Below are 26,393 nucleotides of genomic sequence, written 5' to 3'. Positions count from 1 at the left end.
GATCAGCTAGCAGATGTGCTAACAAAAGCATTAGACATATCCACCTTTGAAAGCTTGATCTCTAAAATTGGCATGCTTAACATGGAATAACAGGCACAATCCTGTTTTTCTATAAATAAAAAGCATTAAAATGTTTACAGAAAATAAAAAATCCATCCTTAAAAATAGTTAAAAATGAAAATTTTCATTAATCCTTAAAAGTATGTCATAAACACTATTTTGGTTCAAACATCTGATTGTTAAAATTTTTCCACTGCTGAAAGACAACCTTTGTTCCTGCATTCTTCATGTTGACCACTGACTGACCAAACATTAGTGTTTCAATCACTGTTGGCTATCCACTGATAGTTAAAAACAACCACTGCTCACATTTTTACTGTTGACACCCACTGATATTGTCCATCAGTAGTTTCCCTAAACAACTGTCATCCATTTTCATCAGAGGTTGTCACGTGGACAGTTCTTAGCCGTCTGATCTTTGTAACCGCTGCCACGTCAGCATTCACTTTTCACTTTTATAAAACCCTGATCAAAACCCAAACAGGGTTTTCACTACCATATCGAATTCAAAAGTTCTTTCAAAAGCAGTTTCCATCAAATTCCTTCGAATCATTCATCTTCTTCCTGCTCTCGCAATTTCCTTCAAATCACCATGGCTCTTGCTCTCAAAAACCCTCATAAGTATATGTGCACACTTGATAAAACAAGTAAAAACACAGAGTTTCACTCCATCATCGATGCTCTTTCATCTTCGAAGTACAAAACTTTGTTAACTTGCAATGCACCAATTTATCAAGACACCCTACGAGATTTTTGGAAAAATGCTTCCTTGGAAATCCAAGACAAAAAGCCTTGGGCCATTACCTCAAAAGTAGGTGAAATTCTTGTTTCAATCACATCACAGACAATTTCAGAAGTTTTTGAGATAAATGATCACACAGGTAAAAATTCTTTCCCTAAAGATGAGTATCAGACAGATCTGATCGAAAGAGGGTATGTGGGACAAATGACTAAAGCTACTTTACAAAAGGGAAATTTCCGACCTCCCATGAAATTTTTATTTCATACCCTGCTCATGTGTGTTTCAAACAAAACAACAGCTTTCAATGAAATACCATTGAAAATCCAATACTTGGGATATGCTATCATGGCAGAAGTTGATTTTAATTACTCCCAAGAGATTTTCAATGATTTGGTAAAAAATGTAAATAATATAAAAGAAAAGAAGAAACCATTTTTGCTGTTTCCAAGATTTTTTAGTTACTATTTACAAAAGAAAATCTCAAAGGATAAAGCACAAGTGCTTATCCAAGGTGCTTCTTGTCAAATTAACAGCCTTTCTTCTGAAACTTTTACAAGGCTGTCAGAGTCAAAATCTTCTGAAACACAAACAGAGGAACCTGAGCAAACTTTGGATGCGTCCACATCTGCTCCTCAGGTTTCTGCTGTTGAGCCCACTGCTCATGGTGACCAGAGTAGCACAACCACTGCTGTGCAACCCCCACCAAAAATTACCAAAAAGCCCAAAAAGAAATCCAAAAAGCCCACCACCCCATCTAAAAAGGACCTTCTGGAAGATGAGATCCCAGAAGTAACTCATGTGACAACACAAAAGTCACCAATAACCATTGTTGCTACTTCCTCTCAACAGTTGGTCAGATCTCCACCAAAGCCTCAACTCTTCCTGCTTCCTCACAAAAGGAGCAGGTTGTAAACACAGGGACACCACTCTATGATACATTACCCTCACTTGAGAGTATGTTCAATAGCCCTGCTCCCGGGGCAAATTCTCTTTCCACTCCTATCCCTACAATCACATTACCACCCACCAGGTTACCTCTGTTGAAAGCATTGGATATGGAGCAGACACTAATCAGTTCTTCTCAACAGCCCATCACTAAGAATATACTCCAACAAGTGACTGAGTCTGATGCCTCTACCTTTGCTAACCCATCAACAGTTGAGGAGGTTACACCCCTAGAGTTACATGTAACTTTTGGTGGTAGTTCAAGTGGAGCAGCTACTACAGGTGTTGGATCCACTGATTTACACCTAGATAGTAGTTACATAAGTAAGCCTCCCTTGAAGGCAACCATTGCTGATGCTATCAAAGTAACCACTAGTGTGTTTAAATTATCCACTGATGTGTTAAATTAGATATCTAATGCAGAGGGAAGTCCCTAATACTAAGAAAAAGGGGCATCAGTGGATGAACCATTAGAGACTTCTCCTGGTCCAACTGCTAATACAACCACTGCTAGTGGGAAATCAGATGATCCCATTAACTTGGGTGATGGTTTAAAATATCAGGACTTGACGAAGAGAGTTACAAATCTTGAAACATCTATGGCAAATATCAAAAATATGCTGCAACAGTTGTTACAATCATCAAAGTCTCAATCCACTGCTTCATCATCTGCTACCACAACAAATGAGCTATGGCAACTCCTACAACCTCTGCTTCATCAACAACGAAAATATGCTGATCAACAGCATGAAATTCAGCTACAAATGTTCAGAAATGTGATGGATGCAAGGGATAAGGATACTCAAGCTGACATTAAAGAAATTAAAGCTCATTTACTCCAAACCACTGGTATTTCTCCTCCCACAATCATCTATGTAAACACCGATGACGCCAAAAAGGGGGAGAAAGGAAAGAAAGGAAAGGAAGGTCTACATTTAGAGCCTGATCCAAAAGCTATACCTGTTGTAGAAATTCCCAAGCCAGATGGTTCAAAGAATGTTGATGTGACTCTCAACCTATTTGCTGAACAAAAGGCAAATAGAAAAGAGAGAATGGGATGAAAGGGTTCTAAAAGATTTGAAAAAGAAAAGAAAGTTTTGATGGCAAAGGAAGAGCAGGGTACCTCACAAAGAAGGAGAACTACCAGAAAGGTCAGCCAACCCAAAACCACACCTTCCAAAACCACTAAACATACTTCTGAAATCCCCAAAAGTTCCTCACCTCGAACCACAAAGCCAACAGATGTTGAGACACCTATTATATCAACAGTTGTTGATAGTGGTTTCAACAGATGTTGTTTCATCCAATGCTCTCATCACTTTACCAATCACCACTCAACCCACAAATACACCTTCAAATTCAACGCCTCCAACCACACCAAAAATCAAGAAAAGGAGGATAACAAATGTCATACTGGAAGATGACACTACACCTTTTCCACTTCCAATTTCTTCACAACCTCTGATCCTATCCACTACGCAAGGTCCTACTTCAACTGCTTCAATTTTAACCCCTGACCAATCTACTTCCTTGGTTCCTTTAGGAGTAAAATATCCTATGGATCTTCCAGTAGTGAGAGGGGAGATCAAATCCTTCTATTCTGAAGATGATCCTGAAAAGAGGAATCTTCCATCTCTTCATGGTTATTCTTTACCAAAGAACATTGATGAATACCTTCAATTAAAAGCCAGACAAGCTGAGGATATCTCAAAAAGAGACACAAAAGGAAAATCTGATAAAGAAATACAAAGAAATCTGCAATATTTGCTCAGCCAAGTCAGAACACTAGAACAGTTTTCCAAAGATCTTTGCCAACAGCTATCAGAAAGAGATGATGAAAGTCTGAGGCAAGATTACATTGAGCACATCATAGAAAACAAGAAATACAAGGGAGAAAGGTATCAATTCAAAGACTGGACCATAAGTGAGCTCTAGCAAGAAATTGCAAGAATACAAAAGATGCTTGATGACAAAATAACAAAACAAACCCCACCAGTCTGGTCTCAGTATAAAAAGAATGTGCCTGAAAGGGCTTTGGAGTTGAAGAGAATGAAGGAAGAGCTTATAACTGCAAATTATGGCTCAAGGAATCAAATCACAAGGTGGATAGAGGTTAAAGTGTTAGAAACCTACAAAAGGTTGGAAGAAAGAAGAAAGAAAGATCCCACTGTTCCTAAAAAGCCAGATTATTCAGCATCAGTGGTTTCAACCAAACAGACCCTACCAATTAAAATATCTGTTAAACCCATTGTTCCACCTGCTGCTGTTTTCTATCAAAGAAAGAAGCAAAAACAGATGGATGAAGAAGAAAAGGCACAAGAAGCTTACATTGTGAAAGTGGTTCTTCAGCAAATGTTTGCAGAAAATCCTGACCCAGCAAAACTACAAGATGTTGCCAAAAGAGTCATAAGCAGGCCTCCATCACCAAACTCATCAAAAATAAAAGCTCTCCAAAGAAACCCACCAGACTCAAAAATACTAAAGTGGAAGTCTGATCAAAAGACCCACATATTGACATTGCTCAAGTCTAGTGGAGAAGTGAAACACATATCAAGGGTGGATGCACTAGGCCTGAGTGTAGCTGATCTATAAGATCTCCTTGAGCTTTAACTGTGTAGGGATGAGGATGATGAAGATTCCCTGAACTTTGAATTACAATTCAAGGGGCAAGTCAGGGAAATGTTGATGAGACAATAAAGATCTTGAATAATGAAGTGTTTTGGCATCATCTGTTCCAGGGGGAGATTGTTGGGATTGAACCCTACAAAGGAACATATGATATGAAAAGCCAAAACTGGTTCAGAACAGTTGATTATCATAAGCAGTGCTTGTACAAATACTTTTCCCTTGATAGTGGCTCCAACAACTGATAGACTCCAAGCACTGATCATCCCAACTGCTGATAGGCCAAGCACTGATGAAGATTAAAGAACTGAAGCTCTATCTACTGATGTCTCCTAAGTACTGCTGAAGACTAAAGCACTGCCCATTCAAGGACTGATCACCTTTAAAGAAAGCACTGATGCTCAACATCAGTGCTTAGACTACATCAGTAGAAAGTGAAACAGTAGGTTATAGAAGCAGTGTCTATGTAATCAGAAGTTTTGTAATCAGTGGTTGTATGTAACAGTCCTTAGAGTTTGTTAGTTTGTTAGATGTCACTATCTAAGTGACGTCAGCTTTGATTCTCAGTGGTTTGATCTATACTATAAATAGAGCAGCTTGTACTGTTCTATTTGAGCGAGTTTTCTCCTCCAATCCATTCATCTTGTACGATCAACCAGTGAGCTCAGGCTGAGGGGGAGTTTAGTATGTGAGCATGCATTTAGATGATTGATTGTAAACCTTTTGATTGTAATCTTTTGACTAATGAAAAGCATGTGTTTATCAAAACTATTTTTCTTTGATTGTGTTATAAAGTTTATTTCCATTTCCGCTGCATTTAATTTCTGTTTTATGTTCATCTATTTGTTCATTATTATCAAATAAACACAATCATGATAGCCCCAGATCCTAACAGAAAGTCCCTACACATTTTATACCGATTAATCGTCGGGCCAATGGTGAACATGTTATTAGTTGAATAGCTCTATCAGGTCTAACAAGCCTCACACCGTGCCCTAGAGGATGGGCGTGGACTAATATACTTTGGCACTAGTCAATGACGATTGACATTGACACGGGGCACTAAACATAACCACAGTTAGTAGTCGGTATGGTAACGGGTTTAGTAGCTTAAAAAGGTGGGGTAGCTCCCCATGACATGTTTTTATAAAAAAAAGTAATTTAACAAACTTACGTTTTTGGAACAACACTAAACAACTGTGAACTCACCAACTTTATGTTGACACGCTACTGCATGCTTGCAGATCTACAGGTACAGCTGTGGACGGACGTTGCAAACGGATGGAGTGTGTGTGGTTTGGAAAGTGGTACGTTTTGTACATTTGTTAAAATTGTGGTTTCTAACCGGGATAAGTTTATTTTACATTTCCGCTGCAAACATAAAGTACATTTTTTTAAACTTTTAAACCAAATCACCAATTGTATCATTTGGAATACTTTTACACACTTCATAAACGGTTCAAAATAATTAGTGGCTGGATCGTGGGCAGTCGCACGCCTCACGGTAATACTCCGCATGTGGAAATTTGAGGGTGTGACAGATTGGTATCAGAGCCATTGGTTATAGTGAACTAGGTTTAAAAATATAAAATATTTGGTGGACAGATAAAATATTTTTATATGGAAATCAGACTATAACCGTTCTTCAAGAAGAAACCACAACATCATACTTCAGATTTGCAAGGTTCGCCAGACTCAGCTGCTTACATGGTAATTATACCATTTGACCTTTACTTGTGTATGGTATATATATAGATATGTATACATGTGTATATTTAGTACCTAGCACCGTAACTCATACGTCAACAAAAATTACAAACATGATATATCATAGGAAAGCACGAATTCTCCTAACCTTGATTTGACATCACAACACGCAAAGTATGAGAAACCAGTTGTTCATAACCCTTGTCCACACCTTTCCCGATCTCATCACAGGACAAGGACAAACTGATGAAATGAACATTTAGGACCCAGCTACAGATCCTAGAAGGAAGTCACGAGAGCGAAATGACAAAGGAGAGCTGTTCCTATATCACGTGTTATTAGAGGAACAACTGTTAAAGCACGACAACTTGGTCCCATATACGAAGCAACTATAGACATTAGTGCTCGAAATGCGAAGTGGTTTACGACACAAACAAAATCAAGAGTAGGACGTGAAGCAATTAACTAGGATTAGAAGGATCGACGACGACATTCACATCCTTTTTATTCACGCAATTCTTTTCCCAATTCGAGTGGTGAGGCTCGTTCTCTCATCCGACTGATGATTTGGATTCCTGACAATTGTCTGGAAGTGTCCTAGTAGGTCTACACTCCTCAGATTCCTGTTTGCATGCCTCAGATACGAGAAGCGTACGCGGTGTATACTTCTCATGGCAGTGCTAAAATTCACATCGCATTCCCATCGATCACGAAGCTGTTTCTCCTAAGTCCTTGTTACGTGGTTAATATTTAGTCGAACCTAACCTTATACCTCCGCATAACTCAGAAAAGTGATATCGACCTTATAAATCAACGGGTTGGAGAATATATGAGGAGGAAGACATGGATTAGTCAACTCACAAACGAGCACGATGATCTAAACGTTTACTCTATTGAAATAACCGTTATCCCATGATAACTTTGCTAATGATGTAAATCTTATCGTTAGCTTTCGTATGAACCAACGTTTATTATTTAAGGTGATGCCTTATTTCCATTACTAACTTGGGCAAGTCTATCATTCCTTTATCGCGATACCACGATGTCCTTACTTCTTCATATAGAAACCCTAAAAAGATTTCTCTTTAGTTTAGGGGATTCGGCAAGCTCGACTCCCGGTCGATAAACCTCTTGAACACTGAAATTGGTGACTTATTGATTTGATCATACCCTTTCAAACATGTTTTCGCATTCTCACATTGAAACTCCTCGACGACAGAAGCGCTACCTCGGACTCATCCACACGACTTAAATAGTCCATCCGAAATTGGTTACTTACTGGTTTGAGAATCATAAACTTATCTAGAGATCATGAATCAAGGTGAGCTACTTCCCTTTCGTACAGGACCCCGCTCAAAACATCTCGTCGGACATTTTAGTGAACCTTAACCCCTCAAACCCGTACGACGACCTTCCTTCTATAGTGTGACAACCCTCACAAATCCAGGTATCCGTACAAACTAATTAATATTTAATGAATGCTTAATTACTGTGCTTGATTACAATTATGAATAAACTGCTTTCTGTTTTCTGATACATACATACTCATGCATCATACTTTATTACTGTCACTCCATTTATTATACACAAACAATAGTGACAAATCTGATGCACAAAGCACAGTTACCACAGTGAGCGGATAACCCAGTAAACATGCTGACATTGCCAGCACTAGACAGACATTGTTTCTGAGGCCAGTATGAGCCAGGAATGGAATACTACACTAAACACCAAAATTCAGCTTTTAACAAAGCTAGTAAAGTGCAAAAACTTGTCAAAATAATTCCAGACACTTTCCAAAGTGTTGGGAATTTAATGTGTCACTAAACATAACATAAAAGACACTTTATAGCTTTACTTAACACTTTAACAGATCAACATCCAACCGAACAACCGGACTTTACCCGGAACATAAAAATATTGCCAAACACATTGTTTTTACTTTTCCGAGCTAGTTAGGGTCCCCGAACACCCTAACACACCTTATATTATAACACACACCCTAATACACTAACTAAGCACTTCAATCCTAACTATATCATCACCACCCAACCCTATACCCCCCCCACTTCGACGGTTGCAAGGGGTAGGACACCCCCTTGCATTCTTTTAAATATTTTAGTTGCTAATTGTTGGACAATGGGGAACACTTTATATGTTGGGCAATAGTGAACTTGGTTTATAAATATGTTCAAGAGTTAATCAATCTATGTCATCAACATTCACCACCAACAAAGCTCTCATTCCTCCTTCATTACCTACGGCCGAACACCACCACCCCCATATCTCCACCATCAAGTTCCATTCTAGCTATTTCTCACATACTCAAAGGTGCAAGGGATCATACAAGTAGGCTCGATGCACTCGGAAGTTCAAGAACCACTCTAGTTTCCTTTTATCCATCGCTTTTACGCCTTGTTTCTTCCCTAGCCTTGTGCTAGTAGTAAGTGCTTCTAAACATCATCTTGATCTTGTTTTTGGTGGTTAATAGATGATTTAGTGGTGAAAAATTAAGAAACACTAAAGAACTTACATTAATCTTGAACATAATGAAATAAAGGGTGGATAAAGAGAAGTTATGTGTGTAAATCATGTGAATCTTGTGTAGTTGTGATTATTTGATATTGTTTGTTAGTAGAAACAAGATGGATCATCACCTAGACGTACTAGTTCATGTTTAAGAGCATGAACTAGTAGGATGTAAAAGTTAGAAAATTGAAAGATGATGGATCCATCCATTCATAAGCCTTGAACTTGAATAAACATAAGTTTTCTTGTAAAATGAAGTTGTAAACTTGTAGATCTAAAGATCTACAAGTGGTCTTTCGGAAAAACCAAGCGAAAAATATTAGTTTTACTAAAACCCGGATATTTTATGAACCAGAAGCATTTTTGGTAAATAAACAAGTGTGTAAACACTTGTGTAACAAGGAAATTTAACAAAGAAGTATTTTTGTAAATTATGACAAGAAGGTGTGAAACTTCAAGTTCTTTAAAAATAAAGTTTTCAAGAAACTAATCTTATTTTTAAAGATAACAAAACCTACTAAACATGTTACGTGATTTACTACATATTTTTACAAACCTTCAAGTTCATGAGATTTATGATTTAGTCTTATTTTGTCAAGATTAGTGATTAAATGTTGTTGATTGATGATTGTTGATTGGTTTTTGAAAAGAAAATGATATGCTAAAAGCATGGACACCTCCATTTACAGAGGAAACTCTGGCGAATTTTTTCTAGAAATATAACACTTAGAAATATTTTTCTAACAAATATTTACAAATATATTTTTAACTTGGTTTTCAAAATAAACTTCGCCATGATTTTTATTACAAAAATTACCAAGTATCGGAGGTGGATTTTCGTAAATAAAACTTGTTAAATATATATTTAGAATATATATTTTATAAGAAGACGCTTGTGTGATTATGTGATTATCTTGTGAACTAGATATATATTATTTTTAGGGTAAAAATAATATAACATGAAAACACCGTGAAATTACGACTCCAAAATAATACCAACGCTCTCAGAAAACAAATATTTAAGTTATATTAGTATCGTAATACAACGCGAACTTTAAAAATGTAACTTATGTATATTTCGGAAAAATACTCTTATTAATATATTTTTGGTGGATATTATTTTGGTAAAACTTATGGAATAAAATATAATATTTTTGGGAAAAATATTTATATTTTGGAAAATAAGACATTTTAGACAAAGTGATTAAAAATATATTTTTCAAGTAAGACTTAAAAATATATTTTCGGAATTATAAAACACACATGTATTATTACCCCCATCCTTGGGAAGGAATATACTTATGAAATAATTAAGAAGTGTAAATACGAAATAGTTGTCTAACTATTTCCCAAAAACGTTAAACCTTAAGCCAAGGCACGACCATCCGTCTAATAGAAATTAGTACGTGTAGGTCGTCACGCAGCAGGTTGAGTTGGGATCGACTATTTCACGAGACGCATTTCTGTGAGTTCATGTCCCCCTTTTCTCTTTACTGTTTTCAGTTTTATACTTCAGGGGTGAAATACATGCGACAACTATTACAAACTTTTATTACATGGTATGGTTAGCGTAGGGAGGGCTTATACTACTAGATCATGTAAGGGGTGGGTACAACACTCGAGGCCATTAATCCTCTTTGTTAGGACCGAGGGACACAAGAGTGATCTATTTGGGTGTAGCGAGCCCACACCCGTGAGGCCGGGGAGGCCCATAGAGGTGACTGTGTCTTACAGCCGAAGCCCGGTATAAATTTGCTAGGTTTGAGTTTCCCTGCACTTTCTTACACATACCAGTGGCTTTACAACCCATTGGTGATCTCTTTTTCCTTATTGCTACATACCAGGGACTTTTATACATATTTTAAAGGTTTACTCATACTCACTTTTACATGAACTCGCTCAACTTTTTGTTGATTTTTCAAGCTGCGTGTATTTCAGGAAATTAAGGGATCTGGCAAGGTATGCTATGTCGTCATGCTGCGTAGGAGAAATGATGTCATCCAAATTTAGGGATTGTGACTTTTGCCTGGATGAGTCACAAGTCTTAAACTGTGTTTTTATTTCATGTCTTATGGTTGTGTCGTATGAACAATATTTTTATTGTGTCATGTTGTAATCCGTTGCATGTGTCGACTTTTGAAAACAATGTTGTCGTGTGTTACTTTTAAAACTTGAATTAATGGATGAACATCATGGTTTTATTTTCATATAGCATTGTTGTGATTATCCTAAGGTATTAAGAAGTCACACCAAATAAACCCACGCTTCCGTAAAGCCAGGGTGTGACAGCTTGGTATCAGAGCATTGATCATAGCGAACTAGGATTCCTTCTCGAGTTTAGACTATGATCACTAGGGCTCTCACGAAAACATTTTTACATTGCATACAATACGTCCAGATCCAGGACATAAAATATTTTTACAAACAAAAAGTATGAGCACTTTTCCAAATTTATGGTTCAGTCCAGGAGACTGAGGGAGTTCAGCCCTAAAGGCTAGGGAGGTTCAGTCATGTAGACTGAGGGGCCAATCTTAGAGATTGGGGAGGTTTGGTCTTAGAGGCCAGGGAGTAGTCTGAGAGACTAGGAGGTTCAGTCTGAGAGGCTGGGAGGGTAGTCCAGTGAGACTAGGAGAATTATTTGTTTGCTTATTGGTGACTAACATGTTTATTTGATTATATGTTGATTATTTGTGCACATGTGTGGTTGTGTTACAGACATCATGCCATCATCCTCAGACACGGGAGTTTCAGACACTTTAGATCCTATGGCGATCGTGTCAGATGACAGAGTTTCGTTAGAGCGAGAGGTCTACACTTCCGACACCACCAGTACCGATGACGACGATTTCCAGCCATTTGCGCTGCCTGACGTCGGAGTAGAGCCTGCTGATGGCCTTCCTGTCGGGGACTTACCACTTGCGGTGATCCCTGCTCCTATACCGCTTGCTGCTTATCCAGTCGTAGATATGCCACTCGATGTTGTTTCTGACGATGACATCGATCTGTTTGAGGAGGACCCACCTGAGGCTGACCATCAGGGCGGGGCCCCTATTGTTGCTGATGTCATTCTACCCATTGCAGAGGCCCCTGCAGAGGAGCTTCCTACTGATTCACCTGTCCCAGATTCCTTCGAGTCTGTGGCATCTGCGTCCATACACACTCAGGGAGTGCAGCATCACTCTGCAGACGCCGACCCAGACATGGCGTTATCCGCTGCACCTGCTCCCGCACATGACTTTGAGTTTGATCACGATGTTGATGATGATTTTGATCCTGTCTTTCCCCCTGGTTTTGATTCTGACCAGGATATCGAGTTCATTCACTTAGACCAGCCCCTAGAGGAGCCTGTAGCCCCTATCGATCCTTTATTTGATGATCCAGCTGATTTTGATATGGATTTTGTTGACCCGGAGCCTGCTGTGGCCCCAGAGCCTTTAGCTGCTCCTGACCCTGCATTAGAGCATGACCCTGTCCATGATGATGCACCAGTCATTGCACCCTTTGTTGATGATGCACCCATTGCTGACGCTCCTGTTGAAGCTCCACTCTTGATAGAAGATCCTGTTGTTGCACCATTTCCTGATTCTGTGCCGGTGCTGTTCGACCGTGCGCCTTTTGCTACTCATGTAGATCCACGTTACGCCGACATCCGTAACGGGTGGATCGATGACGATGACGATTACGAACCTTTTGTGCGACCTGTTACACCTCCAGTAGCCCCCGTTTCAGCACCCATTTCTGCACCCACTGATATCCCACTAATTCCCCCACACATCACAGATGCTCATCGCATTGATCTCCCTTTTACGTTCCTATAGGACATACTGCCACCATGTCCTGGAGAGGGGTCATCTAGGCAGCCGCCTATTCCTGTTCCACTCATGTTGTTATCCCTTTTTCCATTCGCGTCTCAGTTTCCCACTGTTGCACCACCTACTGCACCGTCCTTCACCCCGTCGAGCGAGCCATTTTTATAGACTACGCCCCCTATCATGCCACTGTCTGATCCGTATCACCCATACCATGTTGGGTACTCTACGGAGGACATCCTTACTTCCTTGATGGTACAACAGGAGGCGTTGACACGTCGTATTCAGGATTCGGAGAGAGCTCCACGTCCATCCTGTCATTGCCAGACCCCGTTTGCAGCATCACACCCTCCGCGTCCACTTTCCCCCGACTTAGACGCTCGCTTTTGGACTTCCGAGCAGCATATAGCATATGTGTTGCGCGTCTGTCGTGCTTTAGAGCAGGACTGGTTACATATGCGTCCCCTGTATTACTCTCATTTTCCTCCTCCTCCTCCTCCTCCGCCATCAGCATAGGCATTTTTATTCGACGCAGGTAGACTTTTAGTGAGAGGACCGCGATTGTGCAAAATATGCAGCTTTTTGAAGACCGCATTTTGATGACATTACTTTTGATGTTTAGTTGTTGATGGTTGTTATAGTTGATTTGACAGTTCAGACAAGGGCGATGTGGTCCTTAGTCACTTTTGATGTACGATACAGTTACAAAACTTGTAAACACTATTGTGGTCTTGATTAATGATAGCGCAATCGTAGTATTCTTATTATATGTGATGTTGGATTGATTGTTTATATTCTATAACATGTGATGTTATGTGCTTGATTAATTTGTAACATAAGATGTTATGTGCTTGATGAATGTTATTACATACCCATATTATTCACCCACTATGACCTGACCAACGTGAAAAATCTTATAGAAGATGCCACCAAGACGTGATCCGCGCATGCCCACTAATGAGGCAGAACTTCAAGGAATCATTGCCGCTGCTATCGCGCAATATGCTGCTTCTCATGCAGAAACAAGTGGAAATATGTCTCAAAACCACGACAATAACAATCCACCGAATGGTAATGTTACGTCGTTTGAGATATACTTTGATACATTTGGATATTTTTAGCATGTTCGCTAATACCATTTGTAAATTGAAACGTATGTGCAGGGTGCACTTACAAGCAATTTCTTGATTGCAAGCCCGTGAATTTCGACGGCACAGGAGGTGCTGTTGCTTTGTAAGATGGGCTGAGAAGACTGAGTCTGTTCTTAGAATGAGCAAGTGTGCTCCCGAGCAACAAGTGACCTACATCTCAGGGCTATTTCTGGATGGAGCCCTATCTTGGTGGAATTTGCAAGTGCAAACTCTTGGTGAAGCTGCTGCTTATGTGATGTCATGGAATGAGCTAAAAGAGCTCATGAGAAGGAAGTACTGCTCACGTGCCGAAATTCAGAAGCTAGAGACCGAGTTCTGGCATCTAAAAATGGAAGGTCCCAAGATTGCAGAGTATGTTCAGAGATTCCACGATTTGTCCCATGTAGTGTCATACATGGTCACACCGGAGTTCAAACGAATTGAGCGCTTTATCTGGGGATTGGCACCTCAGATCATGAGTATGGTCACCACATCCAAGCCTGCGATAATCATAGAAGCCATCGATCTCAGTGCGGCTCTTACTGAGGAAGCCATTCGCCTGAACAAGTTCTCGAATTCTGAGCAGAAGAAGAAAGAGACTCACGTGGAGTCGTCTGGTGAAAATAAAAGGAAATTTTCAAACTTCAAACAAGGTACAAGCAACGTGAACAAGAAAGGTGAATCAAGCACACCGGCCAGAGCTGCAACCGGTGTTGAAAATAAAGGGAAGGGTTATATGGGTACTTTTCCCAAGTGCAATACGTGCCAGGGCCATCATGATGGACAATGTAGATTGAGGAAGTACGAAGCATGTGGAAGGAATGGCCACACGAAGGATACGTGTTGGGCCAGAACTGGTGTTGGGCGTACTGGGAATCGAGGTTATGGGAATGGTAACGGAAACCGCCAGCAAGGAGGAAACGACGGAAATGGAAACCATGGGAACAATGCAAATCAAGCTGAGAATGGAAATGGCAACCAAAACAACGCTCAAGCTGGGAACGGAGGTGGTAATGGTCAAGGACCCGGATGTTTTAATTGTGGAGAAGTTGGGCACTTTAAGAAGGAATGCCCAAAGCTGAATCAAGCTCGTGAGAGAGTATTTAAGATCGGAGCGAGGGAAGCGCGCCAGGATCCCAACGTTGTCACTGGTATGTTCCCTATAAATCAACGTTTTGCATCTGTTCTGTTTGATACTGGTGCTGACTATAGCTTTGTATCGTTAGAATCTAAGAGTATGCTTGGGTTAACTGCTAGTAAGTTAGATGTTCCGTACTCAATTGAACTGGCTAATGGAAAGCTAGTTGAGGCGAATGAAGTTATCAGAGGATGTGTCATTGAACTGGGAGAACGCGAGTTCACTTTGGATCTACTACCAGTCGAGCTGGGAAGTTTTGACATGGTAGTAGGGATGGATTGGTTGGCAAGCAACAAAGCCGAGATTGTTTGTCACGAAAAGACCATTCGCATCCCAATAGAAGACGGAGAAACGATCGTGGTTCACGGAGAGAAGCGTGATACGCCTCTAAGAATCATTAGCTGTCAGAAAGCTCGAAAGTGTTTACAGAAGGGATGTGTTGCCTTTTGGGCACACATCGTGGATAAAGAAGCTGCTGAGCCGAAGATCGAAGACATCCTAGCGGTAAGCGAATATCCTGAAGTCTTTCTAGAAGACTTGCCAGGATTGCCACCTCAAAGGCAAGTTGAGTTCCACATCGACCTAGTCCCAGGTGCCGCGCCTGTGGCTAAGGACCTTATCGACTTGCACCTGCGGAGATGCAGGAGTTGTCGACGCAACTCCAGGAGCTGTTAGATAAAGGATTCATCAGACCAAGCTTCTTACCTTGGGGAGCTCCAGTTTTGTTTGTTATGAAAAAGGATGGTACTTTCCGTATATGTATCGTTTACCGAGAGTTGTTAGTGCATACATCTGTCGACTTTGTCACACCCCCAAAATCCACCCGCGGAGTACCACCGCTTGGGAGCGTGACTGACCAGGATCAAGCCATCAATCATATCAAACATAGTATTTAATAATAAAAGTAATTAATGTAAATCATCGTGACATGATTGATGTTCCAAAACCAAACATCGTTTAAATAGCGGAAGCATAGTATGAAATCTCAAAATAGTTATAAGTTCAAATATCGTTCATGATCCAAATCCCACAACGACCTGCTCCTCCCTGTGCAAGCTCCGTAATGTACCTAAGGTCCTGCAAGGCATGCAGCAAATAATCAACAAACTAGTTGAGCGAGTTCACAGAAAGTAAGTTCATAACATAGTGCATAAGTATAGCTAGTGGGGGTTTCCCATACTAGTGTGTACTAAAGGTGGGGGCTTCCCAAACCTTGTGTTCATAATACTGGTGGGGGCTTCCCATGTTTATCCTGGCTAATGAGGGCTTCTCATTAACGGTACTTACTAGACTAACTTCCGACCATGTGTTCTTCTTTACCGAGAACAGGAATACGTACTGGGTCACGTAGGCTTTACGTGACGTGCCCTTCCCCGAGGACATGGTACGCGTGGGGGCTACGTAGGCTTTACGCAGCGTGGCCTTCCGACCTGGAAGCCAGTAGATGGTATTGGGTTACGTAGGCTTTACGTAACGTGTCCTCCCGACCCGGGAGACATATGGCAAATACTGGGTTACGTAGGCTTTACGTAACGTGTCCTGACTATCCTGAGGACGATGGTCTATAGTCTGGTGTATGCGTAAGTACGAGTAATCATTCCATATTCAACATATCCAACCCAATTCCCAACCCGGGAATCCCATGCCTTGGCTGTGTGAACTCACCTTGGTTTGCTCGGCAGATACACAAAAGAGTACAGGTAGCAAGTAAATGGTCAACCACGTCCTATCATGGTTATTATGCAAGTCAGGTTCGTATATAGCACGTATATTGTATCACGTATAATCATGGCAAACACGTACATGTATCATCAATCCGATAAACAATCTAAGGGTTCGGTCCAATCATTACCCGGCCCAATGACAATAAGCAGCCCAATATCATAACAGTTAAACAAATAGCCAAGTGTCCGGCCCAATCAGTTGGGCCTGTAATAGTCCAATAGCAACAGTCCACAAATCAAATCATTGGGCCCGTGACAGTGAAGGCCCAAACAGTGTGCGTGTAAATGGTGGTCTCGAGTCGCAACCGGCGATCTCGAGTCGCAACCGAGGATTACGAGTCATATCAGGAGATTACGAGTCGCAACAGTAGGTTGCGAGTCGCAATGGCTGGTCTCGGTTCATCATGGTCCGGTTACGAGTCGCAACGGGACTCGCAACCGTGATCTCGGCTTGTGCTGTTTGTGGTCTCGAGTGGGGTTCCGACTCGCAACGAGTGATACCGAGTCGCAACCGTGTGTGTAACTGGTTTCCATAATTCCTGCATTGACTCATCCGTGATTCTAGCAAACATCTAAGGCAGTTTCGAATTCAGATCAATCACAGAAATTTATCAGCAGTTTCATATCAACAATAGATCATGTTCATAGCAATTCATATTATTAAGAACAGTAACAATCCATTCAAACCACATGCAATCGGATTACCACACGAGCCTTATACCGAATCCTAAACTAATCTTCATAAAGCCAAACATACATATAACCGATTTCATGTCAAGTAACCATATAGCTTAATCATTCATGAGAACCGATTAACAATACCAATTTACATCAACATTTAATCAGTATTACTACCATACACCCTAATTGCATCACCTAACAGAATGATAACAATCACATGATATCACATATAATCGAAACATATCATCACTAACCGGATTAACGAAGGAAAAGAGGGTGATTCCGAGTAGAGGTGTTCTTGCCGTCGGGTTCCAAGTGACCGAGAGAGAAAGGAAATCGCCTAGGGTTTGTGTGTGTGTGGTGTTTTTGCAAAGTAGTAAAACAAATCCCTAGTCCCGGTTTTGTGTTGCGAGTGGGGAGTGGGCCGAGCCCAACTCGGGTATCAAATGGAGTCCGATTTCAAGGTGTGGCCCAAACGGGCTTGTGTGACCGGTTAGCCTTGTGCAATCGGGTTTCAGTGTGTGGTTTGGGCTCGTGCAAAACATAACATACACACATAACACACGTAAACAAATATTCATTTAAAATCATATAATTCAGTTCTCATAAGCACGCAACGTTACATCAAAGCAAGTCGAAAGTTCGAGTTGTCACAGACTTCGTCTTGTATCGAGTCTTAGTCTTAGAATGTTAGATTAGGGCACATTGTACGAGATTTCCCGACATGTCCATATGTGGGAAACCTAGTGGATGGTTTCGCTTATATGTACGATGTCCGTATGTGGGAAACTTAGAAGGACGTTCCGCTTATATGGACATGAGAGGTTCCGCTTATATGGACATGAGAGGTTCCGCTTATATGTACGTGTACATATGAGCGAAACCACCAACACTATAAATAGGGTCTTGAGCGAAATCATTTGAAACGTGTTCTTGTTTTCCATACCGAGGTGCTGCCGGTGTGAGATTTGGTTGTAAACGCTGTTATATCAATCAAAAGTGTGATTTAAGTGAAGATCTAGTTGTTTCTACGTCAAGTACTTGTTTTCCGCACCTGTATCTGATCAAAACTCCTCTGATAGACTCGTTCGGGTCAGAATACGATCCTACAAGTGGTATCAGAGCTTCAAGAGGAGGAGTTCTACAGAGATTTGTTGGATTTCATCATAAATTCTAACTTCTACACCTTCTTTCATCATTTCAGAAAGATTTACCGGTCGAAATTTGTTCAAATTTTCACAGACTGTGTGTTATTGATCATAGACAAATCCCTGAAAGTTTAAGCTAAAATTCACACTAAAAATGATCCAAATTACCCTCTGAACAGGTTTCGCTCATATGAAAATTCAGTGATTTCGCTCTTAGTTCACATAGTTTCGCTCATATGTCATCAGGTTTCCCTTATGTGTCACCTCCCAAGTGACTAGTTTCGCTTCAAAGGACCTCCCAAGTGACTAGTTTCGCTCCAAAAGACCTCCCAAGTGACTAGTTTCGCTCCAAAAGACCTCCCAAGTGACTAGTTTCGCTCATAAGGACATCACCTGGTTTCGCTCTTATGTACATTATAACTATGGTTTCGCTCATAAGGACTCCAATATGACCTATTTCGCTTTTGTGACCACCCATAAGACCCTATTTCTCTTTTGTGTCAACCCAAGACACCTAGTTTCGCTCATATGACCAATTAGTGATTCCGCTCAAAGTTCAAAGTTTGATTCCGCTTTAAATGTGACAGTACTGATTTCACAACGTTGCATGTGAATTGTCGGTCATTAAAAGCTTACAAGAAACTGTCAGTTATTAAAATCGATTTTAAAAGTTGTCGGACATTAAAAAGTTGTCGTTAATTAGCGGCCCAATCACTATCAATTAACATTTTGAGGCCCAATCAGATCTTGTTAAAAGAAATATAAGCTCACGAGATTACCTTGGAATATGGATTATTAATTGCTTGCTCAGATTTATGTTCAGATTGCATGTGTGTCTCGGGTATACCAATCTAATATTGTTATCGGGTATTAAATGATGACAGCTTAGAGGGTATCGGTCCAATCATATTGTTTTCTAACTGACAAATTGTTCAGATTAAGTGACAATACATGCGAATGTCATCGATTATATGGAAAGATAAAATGGTGTCGGTTTAGGTTGAAAAGGGATTTGGAGTCCATGTGATATCTCGATCAAATAAGATTTGAAATTGATTTGTGTTTGGTCAGATTGAAATTATATATTGATATTAATTTGGGAAACTGGTCATACATATTGAAGGCCCAATAGGAGTATGTTGTGTTTTAAAAGTGTCTGACATTAAAAATTCAATATACATTTCTCGAACCTTCGAAAACTCATTTTCTCCTTTTCCTCATCCTTTTCCCCTTTTTGAAAAAGTCGTCCAATCAGATTTAAAGGTCCAATCAGATTTGAGGTAATTCGATATAAAGTTGACGGCTGAATGTGTTTTTAAGTGAAGTCATATAAAAGGTCAAATCAGATTTAATGCACTCTTAAAGTTGTCGGTCAATTTCTTTTGATGTTATAAGTTTGCATGTGTGATCATTGTTTGTCGAGCTTTTATGTTTGCATGTGAATAGATAAAAGTGTGTCAGCCACTTAATTGTCCACGAGATTGGTTGAGTTAGTTTGAGTTCACATGAGTTGAATTTTTATTCAGGTTTGATATTTGATCAGTTCACACAAAGTGAACTCTGTTTCACACGGTGAGAATTTGATCCCAGTTCACAGGTCCGGTCCATTTGAATTCAAACTCGTTTCAGTTCGTTTAGTGTGTTCAGGTCGCGTGAAAAGGTCCAATTCGTTTGAAAGTCATCATTTCGCTTGGAAGTTAGTTACAGTTCGTACGGTTTGGAGTTCAAAATTTTCAAAGGTTTATCACGTTGTCTGAAAGTCCATCAGTTCGCACATAGTGAGTCTGATCATTTGAAATTGATCCGAGCCATAGCAGTTCTCACGGTTTGCCAATTTAAACCTCAGTCCGCACAGAATATTCATCAGTTCGAGTGATTCAGTTCGCACAGAGTATCAATTTGATTCAGTTTCTTTGATAAGTGTTTTAAACTGATTGTGTTTTGTTTGTTTGTGTGTACGTCAGGTGATACAGGTGTCTTACGAGGTGAACCAGTTAAGTTGAAAGCTTGTTTGAAAAATTCTTCGATACCGAAACATGGATTCTGAATTCTACAATGCGTTTGCTACAACCCCGACTAGTCCATCCGATATCACTAAGACAATGACAATGGAGATTGAAACCGGAACAATGCAAAAACCTCCGAAACTTATGGGAATTGAGGATTATCACGGATGGAAGAAACGGTTTGAGAATTGGGTTCAGGCAAATCATCTAAAAGCTTGGGAAAGCACCGAAACTGAATATGAGAGGCCAAAGAATTCAATTGGAGTTGGTAAAATCATTTCAGAGTTCACTGAGCAAGAGAGAGAAAGTTACAAAGCCGAAAAAATGATGATCAATCTGTTACAACAAGCTGTTAAAGAGGATATATTTGTGTTGCTTCAACATGATGAAAGTGCTTATTCTATCTGGGAAGCTCTCAAAAAGAAATTCGAAGGAAGTACTGAGATGCTTCAGAGTAAAGCAGCATTGCTGAAAAAGGAGTTTGAATTATTTGCGTGCATGCCTGGTGAAACAACAAAGACTCTTATTGAAAGATATTGTCATCTTGTTCGCACCATGTCATAGTTAAAGATTACAAAAACTCCAGCAGAATGGGTTGAAAAGCTTGCTGATGCGTTACCGCAAAAGGAATGGAGTACATATCTGATGATATTGAAGAATTCCGGACAGTTTAGCAGGCTATCAATTGCACAGTTTATCGAGAAGCTGGAGGCACAGGATCTGGAGCAGCAGAAAATTGCTAGAATGAACAGTTCAACTCATCAACAAGATATTAAATTGTACAATAAAGGAAATGTTCAAACTGCTGAAGCCAGTCCAAAGATACAAACTGCATTTAGTGCTGGAAATCAGTCTACGCCTAGCAGTCAAGGATCAGTCAACACTAGTGGGTTCTCAACGGTGAATCCTCCAAGTGTTCAAAGTACATCTGTTGGAAATGGTCATCTGGTTCAGTGCAATGTAGCTCTACATCTTCAAAATGAACAAAATTATTCTGAAGAGGTTGTAAAGAATCATATGGGATTATTGGTCACTGCATTAGAGTCTTATGAAGGGTTGATTGCCGGAAGAATTGGTAATCCGATGCTTACAAAGGAAGATTATGACTAAATCGATGCAGAGGAGCTGGAACTGATGGATATTAAATGGGACTTAGCTAGTGTTTTGAGGAGAGCAGAAAAGTTTAGATTGATTACAGGAAGAAATGACTTCTTGGATGCAAACCTTTCTAATCTAGGATTTGATAAATCTAAAGTTGTCTGTTTTCCTTGCAGGGAGAAAGGTCATTTTAAAAGAGAATGCAAGAATCAGGAACCAAGAGGAGCGAAGGAGACGTCTGGGAAAGATGATTATTATAGGAAATCCATTTATCAGCAAATCACTCATCAACCGCATCAAAAAAAAAAAAAAGAAGCTCAAACGGCACATGGAAGAATGATCGAGGATGCAAACAGGAAAGCTTATTATGGCATCGTTGATGAAGATGATGAGAAAATGGCTGATGGTTTTAGCTGGGACAAGTTTATTCTAGCTGATTCAAATGTTCAAGCGTTTATTGCACATATTATTCGAAAGCTAGAAATGCTGAAGGAATGGATGGAAGTGTTATCTGATGAAGAGAAAAGTGAAGATGAAGGATCTGTTTCATCTGAAAACAGTTCATCAGAAACAAGTGATGATGAAGAGATGGAACAGATAAATTTGGGAAAAACTCATTTATCTTCTGACACTTTTGAATTTTATTTTGCAGAAAAATTGAAGAAACTGAAAGAAAGGAAAGCTGCAAAAGAATTGAAAGAAGTCAAAGTGATTGAGAAGACAGTTGAAGTGGAGAAGATAGTGGAAGTTGAGAAGATTGTGGAGTTAGAAAAGATAGTTGAAGTCACAAAACCCTGTCTTACTTGTTTAGAGTCTTGTAAACAATGTATAGAAAAAGATGAGAAGTTTAGTGTGTTAGAAAAGTTGAAAGAACAATTGTTGTTTGATGTAAAGAATTTAAAAAAAGTCATATGATGTATTGAACAGACATGTGAATAGTCTGTAGAAGACTAACTCTGAAAGAGAGAAAGCTTTGAAGATGATGAATGCTACCATGATGACAAAGCAGAAAGAGATCAACTTGTACATAGAAGAATGTGCAAAGTGGAAGAAAGAGTTGGATAGTGAAGCAGGTGAGAATGAAAGAATCAGAAGATTGCTGCGAAGTTACAAAGGTTGTGACTACATAATCGATAGAATTTATCCAACAGTTGAAGGATTTGAAGCGTTTAAAGGTGAAGAAACAAAGCCAAAGAAGAAGAAGGATACTGGTAAGAAACAGGGTGTCTGTTATAATAAGTGTCCGCCTCCAATTTGGGAAGGGTACTCACCTAGAAAACCTAACGAGGAAGAACTAAAACAGGCGGTCAATATTAAGCTAGAATCCGAGATAACCGATGTTTTACCAGACAATATTGATGTCACGTTCACAGCGTCCGACACAGATCATGAGTCCGAATTGATAAAAAGAGTGGTCGATCAGGTGTTGGATAAGGATGAGGAGTCAGAGTCAAACTCCGAGTCCGAAAGTTCGTGTCAGTCAGTCGGGAGTTCAAATTCGTCCGAAAAGAGTTCAAAATCATCGGGAAAACGGGTTTACAGTAAAGAGTTTTTGTTGTCAAAATCTAATTTGAATGACGAAACGTTTGAAGTTGCATACACTTTGAATGATTCTGACAAGTTATATTTTGACAAAGAGTATCCAATAAGAGGTGTTAAACCAGAAATGATCAAAAAGGTTTTCAAATTAACAGAAATTAATATTTCTGAAATAAAAGATGAAAATCTTAAAGTAAAACCTAAACCTTACACCTCAAGAGTACAACAACGTTTAAACAAGAAAAAGGGGTACAATTCTGGTTCTGGTTTTCAAAAGAAACCAAACCAAAATCGTAGCTACAAAAAGAAAGGACTTGGTTTTATTTCACCTGAAAACTATAAAAATGAAAAATTCTCTAAAAATACAAAATTTGTTTCAGGACCATCTGCTGAAGAGGAAAAGAAGAGCTCATTCTGGAGACAAACAAATCAAGGATTCCTAGCTGAGAAAAAGCAGAATGAAGTTCAGAGAAAAGAAACCAGAACCTGTTTTTGGTGCAATGAAGTTGGACACATTGCATGGAATTGTCCTAAATCAACCAAGACAAAACAGGGAGTTTCTGGAAAACTGAAAGAAGTTATTGTTGATAAAACCGAACCACCGACTGAAAAATTTAAAGTTTTCAAAAATTCAACATTTGAAGTTGGTGAGTGTTCGAAGAGATTTTACAGGCGAAGTGTGAAACTTGATAACCAAAAATGGGTTGTTAAGAAATCTGAGGTAAAAGCTGGTGATGAATCTGATTCCACAAAATCAGGGGAGCCACAATTTGATGAGAGTGATGAAAACTCAGTTCCTTCAATGGATGATGAGAACTTTCCACCATTGAAGACTGAGAATTTTAAAAGGAAAGTTGGAAAGTCTGAAATCTCAAATCAGGGTTATTCTGAACAGGATAATTTTGATGTTGAGAAAGCATTTAATGGGAAAGTTAAGAAGATTTTCAGAAAAATGTTTGATGGGAAGGTGAAAGGGGTAAAAGATTTTTATGCTAAAAAGAAAGCAACTTACACGACAACAAAATCTGAATTGAAATCACCCAAGGCTGGTCAGGCTTGGGTGGACATTTTCTTTGCTTGAAAAACCTGACTTGCCGGAGATCCCAAGTTTGTAATCGTGGATCAGGAATCGGCATCTTTCATGTTTAATAAGGTTGTTTTTTTGAAAAATGCTTGAAATTGTTAAAATTTTATAGGTTGAATGACTACGCCAGAGCTTCCTGGTTGGTAAGTGCGAAGCAGGAATCGGCACTTTGATGGGTAAAATGTAGATGACTCATTCCTATAATTGGTATTGATTGGTTATACCTACAAGTGGTTATTCTTACAAGTGGTTTAGAGGTTGCTTGATTGCAAACAGTAAATCAAGGACATTAAGTTGTACTTAATTTACTACATTTGATAAAACTGATAAGATGATGAACCATATCCCCGTACTTAAACAAGTGGTAAACTTACAAGTGGTAAAAACAAACTCATTTTCTGGAAAAATCATTTTGATTAAAACAAACTTAAGTGTTTTGAAATCTAAATGAGAAAATGGTTTGTGAAAGGGGGAGTTCAGAATGTTTATGCCTAGTGAATGGCGAATTGAGGCGATTTGATATCGGTTGTTGTGTTTCTGTATAGTTTATTTTGAATTTTCTTCAAGTGGGTCAAGAGCTTAGATAGTTATAAAATTTCTTTAATGTGTTTGCATTTTAGGGGGAGTAGAAAATTTCAGAAAATCCAAAAACATTAGAAAATTTGAGAAAGCCAAAAACATGATAAAATCCAAAAATGAGATTTGCTGTATAAAAGAGGAAATGATAGTACATCAGTGGACTGTCACAACATGCTAAAGAATTGGAAAGTTAAAATGTGATAAACAATCTCACTGCGGATATGCCAGTAGGTTTTACACATTTAGTAGATTGTGACGAGATATAAACCTAAAAATTCAAACTTGCTTATTCTGTGGGGAACAACATCTTGGACATATAGGTAACCCCTGAAATCTTGTTTGAAAGGTCCCTTATTCTGAGATACTAGGTCTTTATGCTCAGTGATATCTGGGGTATTATCCCGGGACTTCTGCTGTATGGAAATATTGACCTAGTCCCTGGATAATGCTTTCCGAAAATGCTTGAAACATAGCATCGCCCTCAGTATGCTGATGAAACAATAAAATTGATAGTCGCTGCTGTTGAAATCAAAAAGATCCTCTAAAGGGGACACACTGAAAAGTCGAAGCCGCCATCTCTCTGCGTATACGGAAGTATCGACCTGAGCTCTCACGGCCCTCGCATCTAACCCCTGAACAGATATCATCTGTGGTATACTCACCTGTAAGACTGAATATTGGGATCTGGATACGGGATTATATTCAAGAAGTGGGACACACGGATAAGTTCAAGTCATTAAAACATTAACATCGTATTTATGATCAATTGAACTTTGTGTGAAAATTTAAGTGGACAAATATACTGACAATCTAGGTGAATTGTTTAGAACATAAAATGAAATGAAGCTTAATGGTGTTGGTGACTTGTCTCACAAACTGATATGATCCTCTTACACGAACTCACAAAAATATTGTTTGTAAATATTTTTTTACTGCATTATATGTTTCTTTATTTCAAAATCCAAAAAGATTTTCAGTGTGTTTTAGCATAAAGTTTCAAAAACTCAAAAAGATTTTTGACAACTGATATTGGAAAGCTGATTTTCAAAATTTTGAGTGCTAAACATGATGAGTATAATTTGAGGGGGAGTTTGTCTTTAAAACTGATTATTTTTGATCAAACCTTCAAGTGGTTCATCAGATTGAAAAAACATTTTGTTTTTTGAAAGAGAGTCTGAGTTACTGCAAGTTTATATTCTGAAATACGTATGTGAGAGAAATTTTACTTTGAGGTAGAGTTTTTGCAGGATAAGATAAGCCAGGTTATTCGTTCCTAAGATCCGAGCTAGATGAGAGCCAGGTTCCAATACATGAGGACTCTGATTGGAGGTAGCCAGGCAACGATCTTGGAACAAGTAGAGCCAGGCTGATTGATCTTGAGAAGCTGTTAGATGGAAAGCCAGACAACGATCCTAAAGCTGATGATGCTGATGAACTGAAGAAATGCCAGCATATTGCAAGGGGGAGTCTGAAGACCTGCAAGAAGAGATTGAGAGAGTAGAGCCCAGAGACAGATCAAGACTGAAGATGCGAAGACTCGACACTTAAGACTCGTCAACATCTGAGGGGGAGTCTGTTAGTGCATACATCTGTCGACTTCGTCTTGTATCGAGTCTTAGTCTTAGAATGTTAGATTAGGGCACATTGTACGAGATTTCCCGGCATGTCCATATGTGGGAAACCACATGTTCATATGTGGGAAACCACATGTCCGTATGTGGGAAACCTAGTGGATGGTTTCGCTTATATGTACGATGTCCGTATTGGGGAAACTTAGAAGGAGGTTCCGCTTATATGGACATGAGAGGTTCCGCTTATATGGACATGAGAGGTTCCGCTTATATGGACA

General features: G+C 39.4%; 1 protein-coding gene across 1 annotated transcript; it reads left to right on the top strand.

Annotated features, from left to right (window-relative positions):
* Positions 1-3,706: 3,706 nt before the first annotated feature.
* Positions 3,707-12,426, top strand: LOC110901446 (fibrous sheath CABYR-binding protein-like). Its single transcript, XM_035982308.1, has 3 exons — positions 3,707-4,157; positions 11,324-11,862; positions 12,022-12,426. The coding sequence occupies exons 1-3, from the start codon at positions 3,707-3,709 to the stop codon at positions 12,424-12,426; spliced, it is 1,395 nt and encodes a 464-aa protein (XP_035838201.1).
* The last annotated feature ends 13,967 nt before the right edge of the window (positions 12,427-26,393 follow it).

This window comes from Helianthus annuus, chromosome 13 (genome assembly GCF_002127325.2).
Source record: "Helianthus annuus cultivar XRQ/B chromosome 13, HanXRQr2.0-SUNRISE, whole genome shotgun sequence".
NCBI lineage: Eukaryota > Viridiplantae > Streptophyta > Magnoliopsida > Asterales > Asteraceae > Helianthus > Helianthus annuus.
Note: the sequence above shows the minus strand (reverse complement) of the source record. Positions and strands in the feature narration are given on the sequence as shown.

Coding starts and splice junctions, on each gene's coding strand:
- LOC110901446 (XM_035982308.1), top strand. CDS start 3,707: ATGCTTGATGACAAAATAACAAAACAAACCCCACCAGTCTGGTCTCAG. Junction 4,158..11,323: donor TGTTGCCAAAAGAGTCATAA/GCAGGCCTCCAT, acceptor GTTGTGTTACAG/ACATCATGCCATCATCCTCA. Junction 11,863..12,021: donor ACTTTGAGTTTGATCACGAT/GTTGATGATGAT, acceptor GTTGACCCGGAG/CCTGCTGTGGCCCCAGAGCC.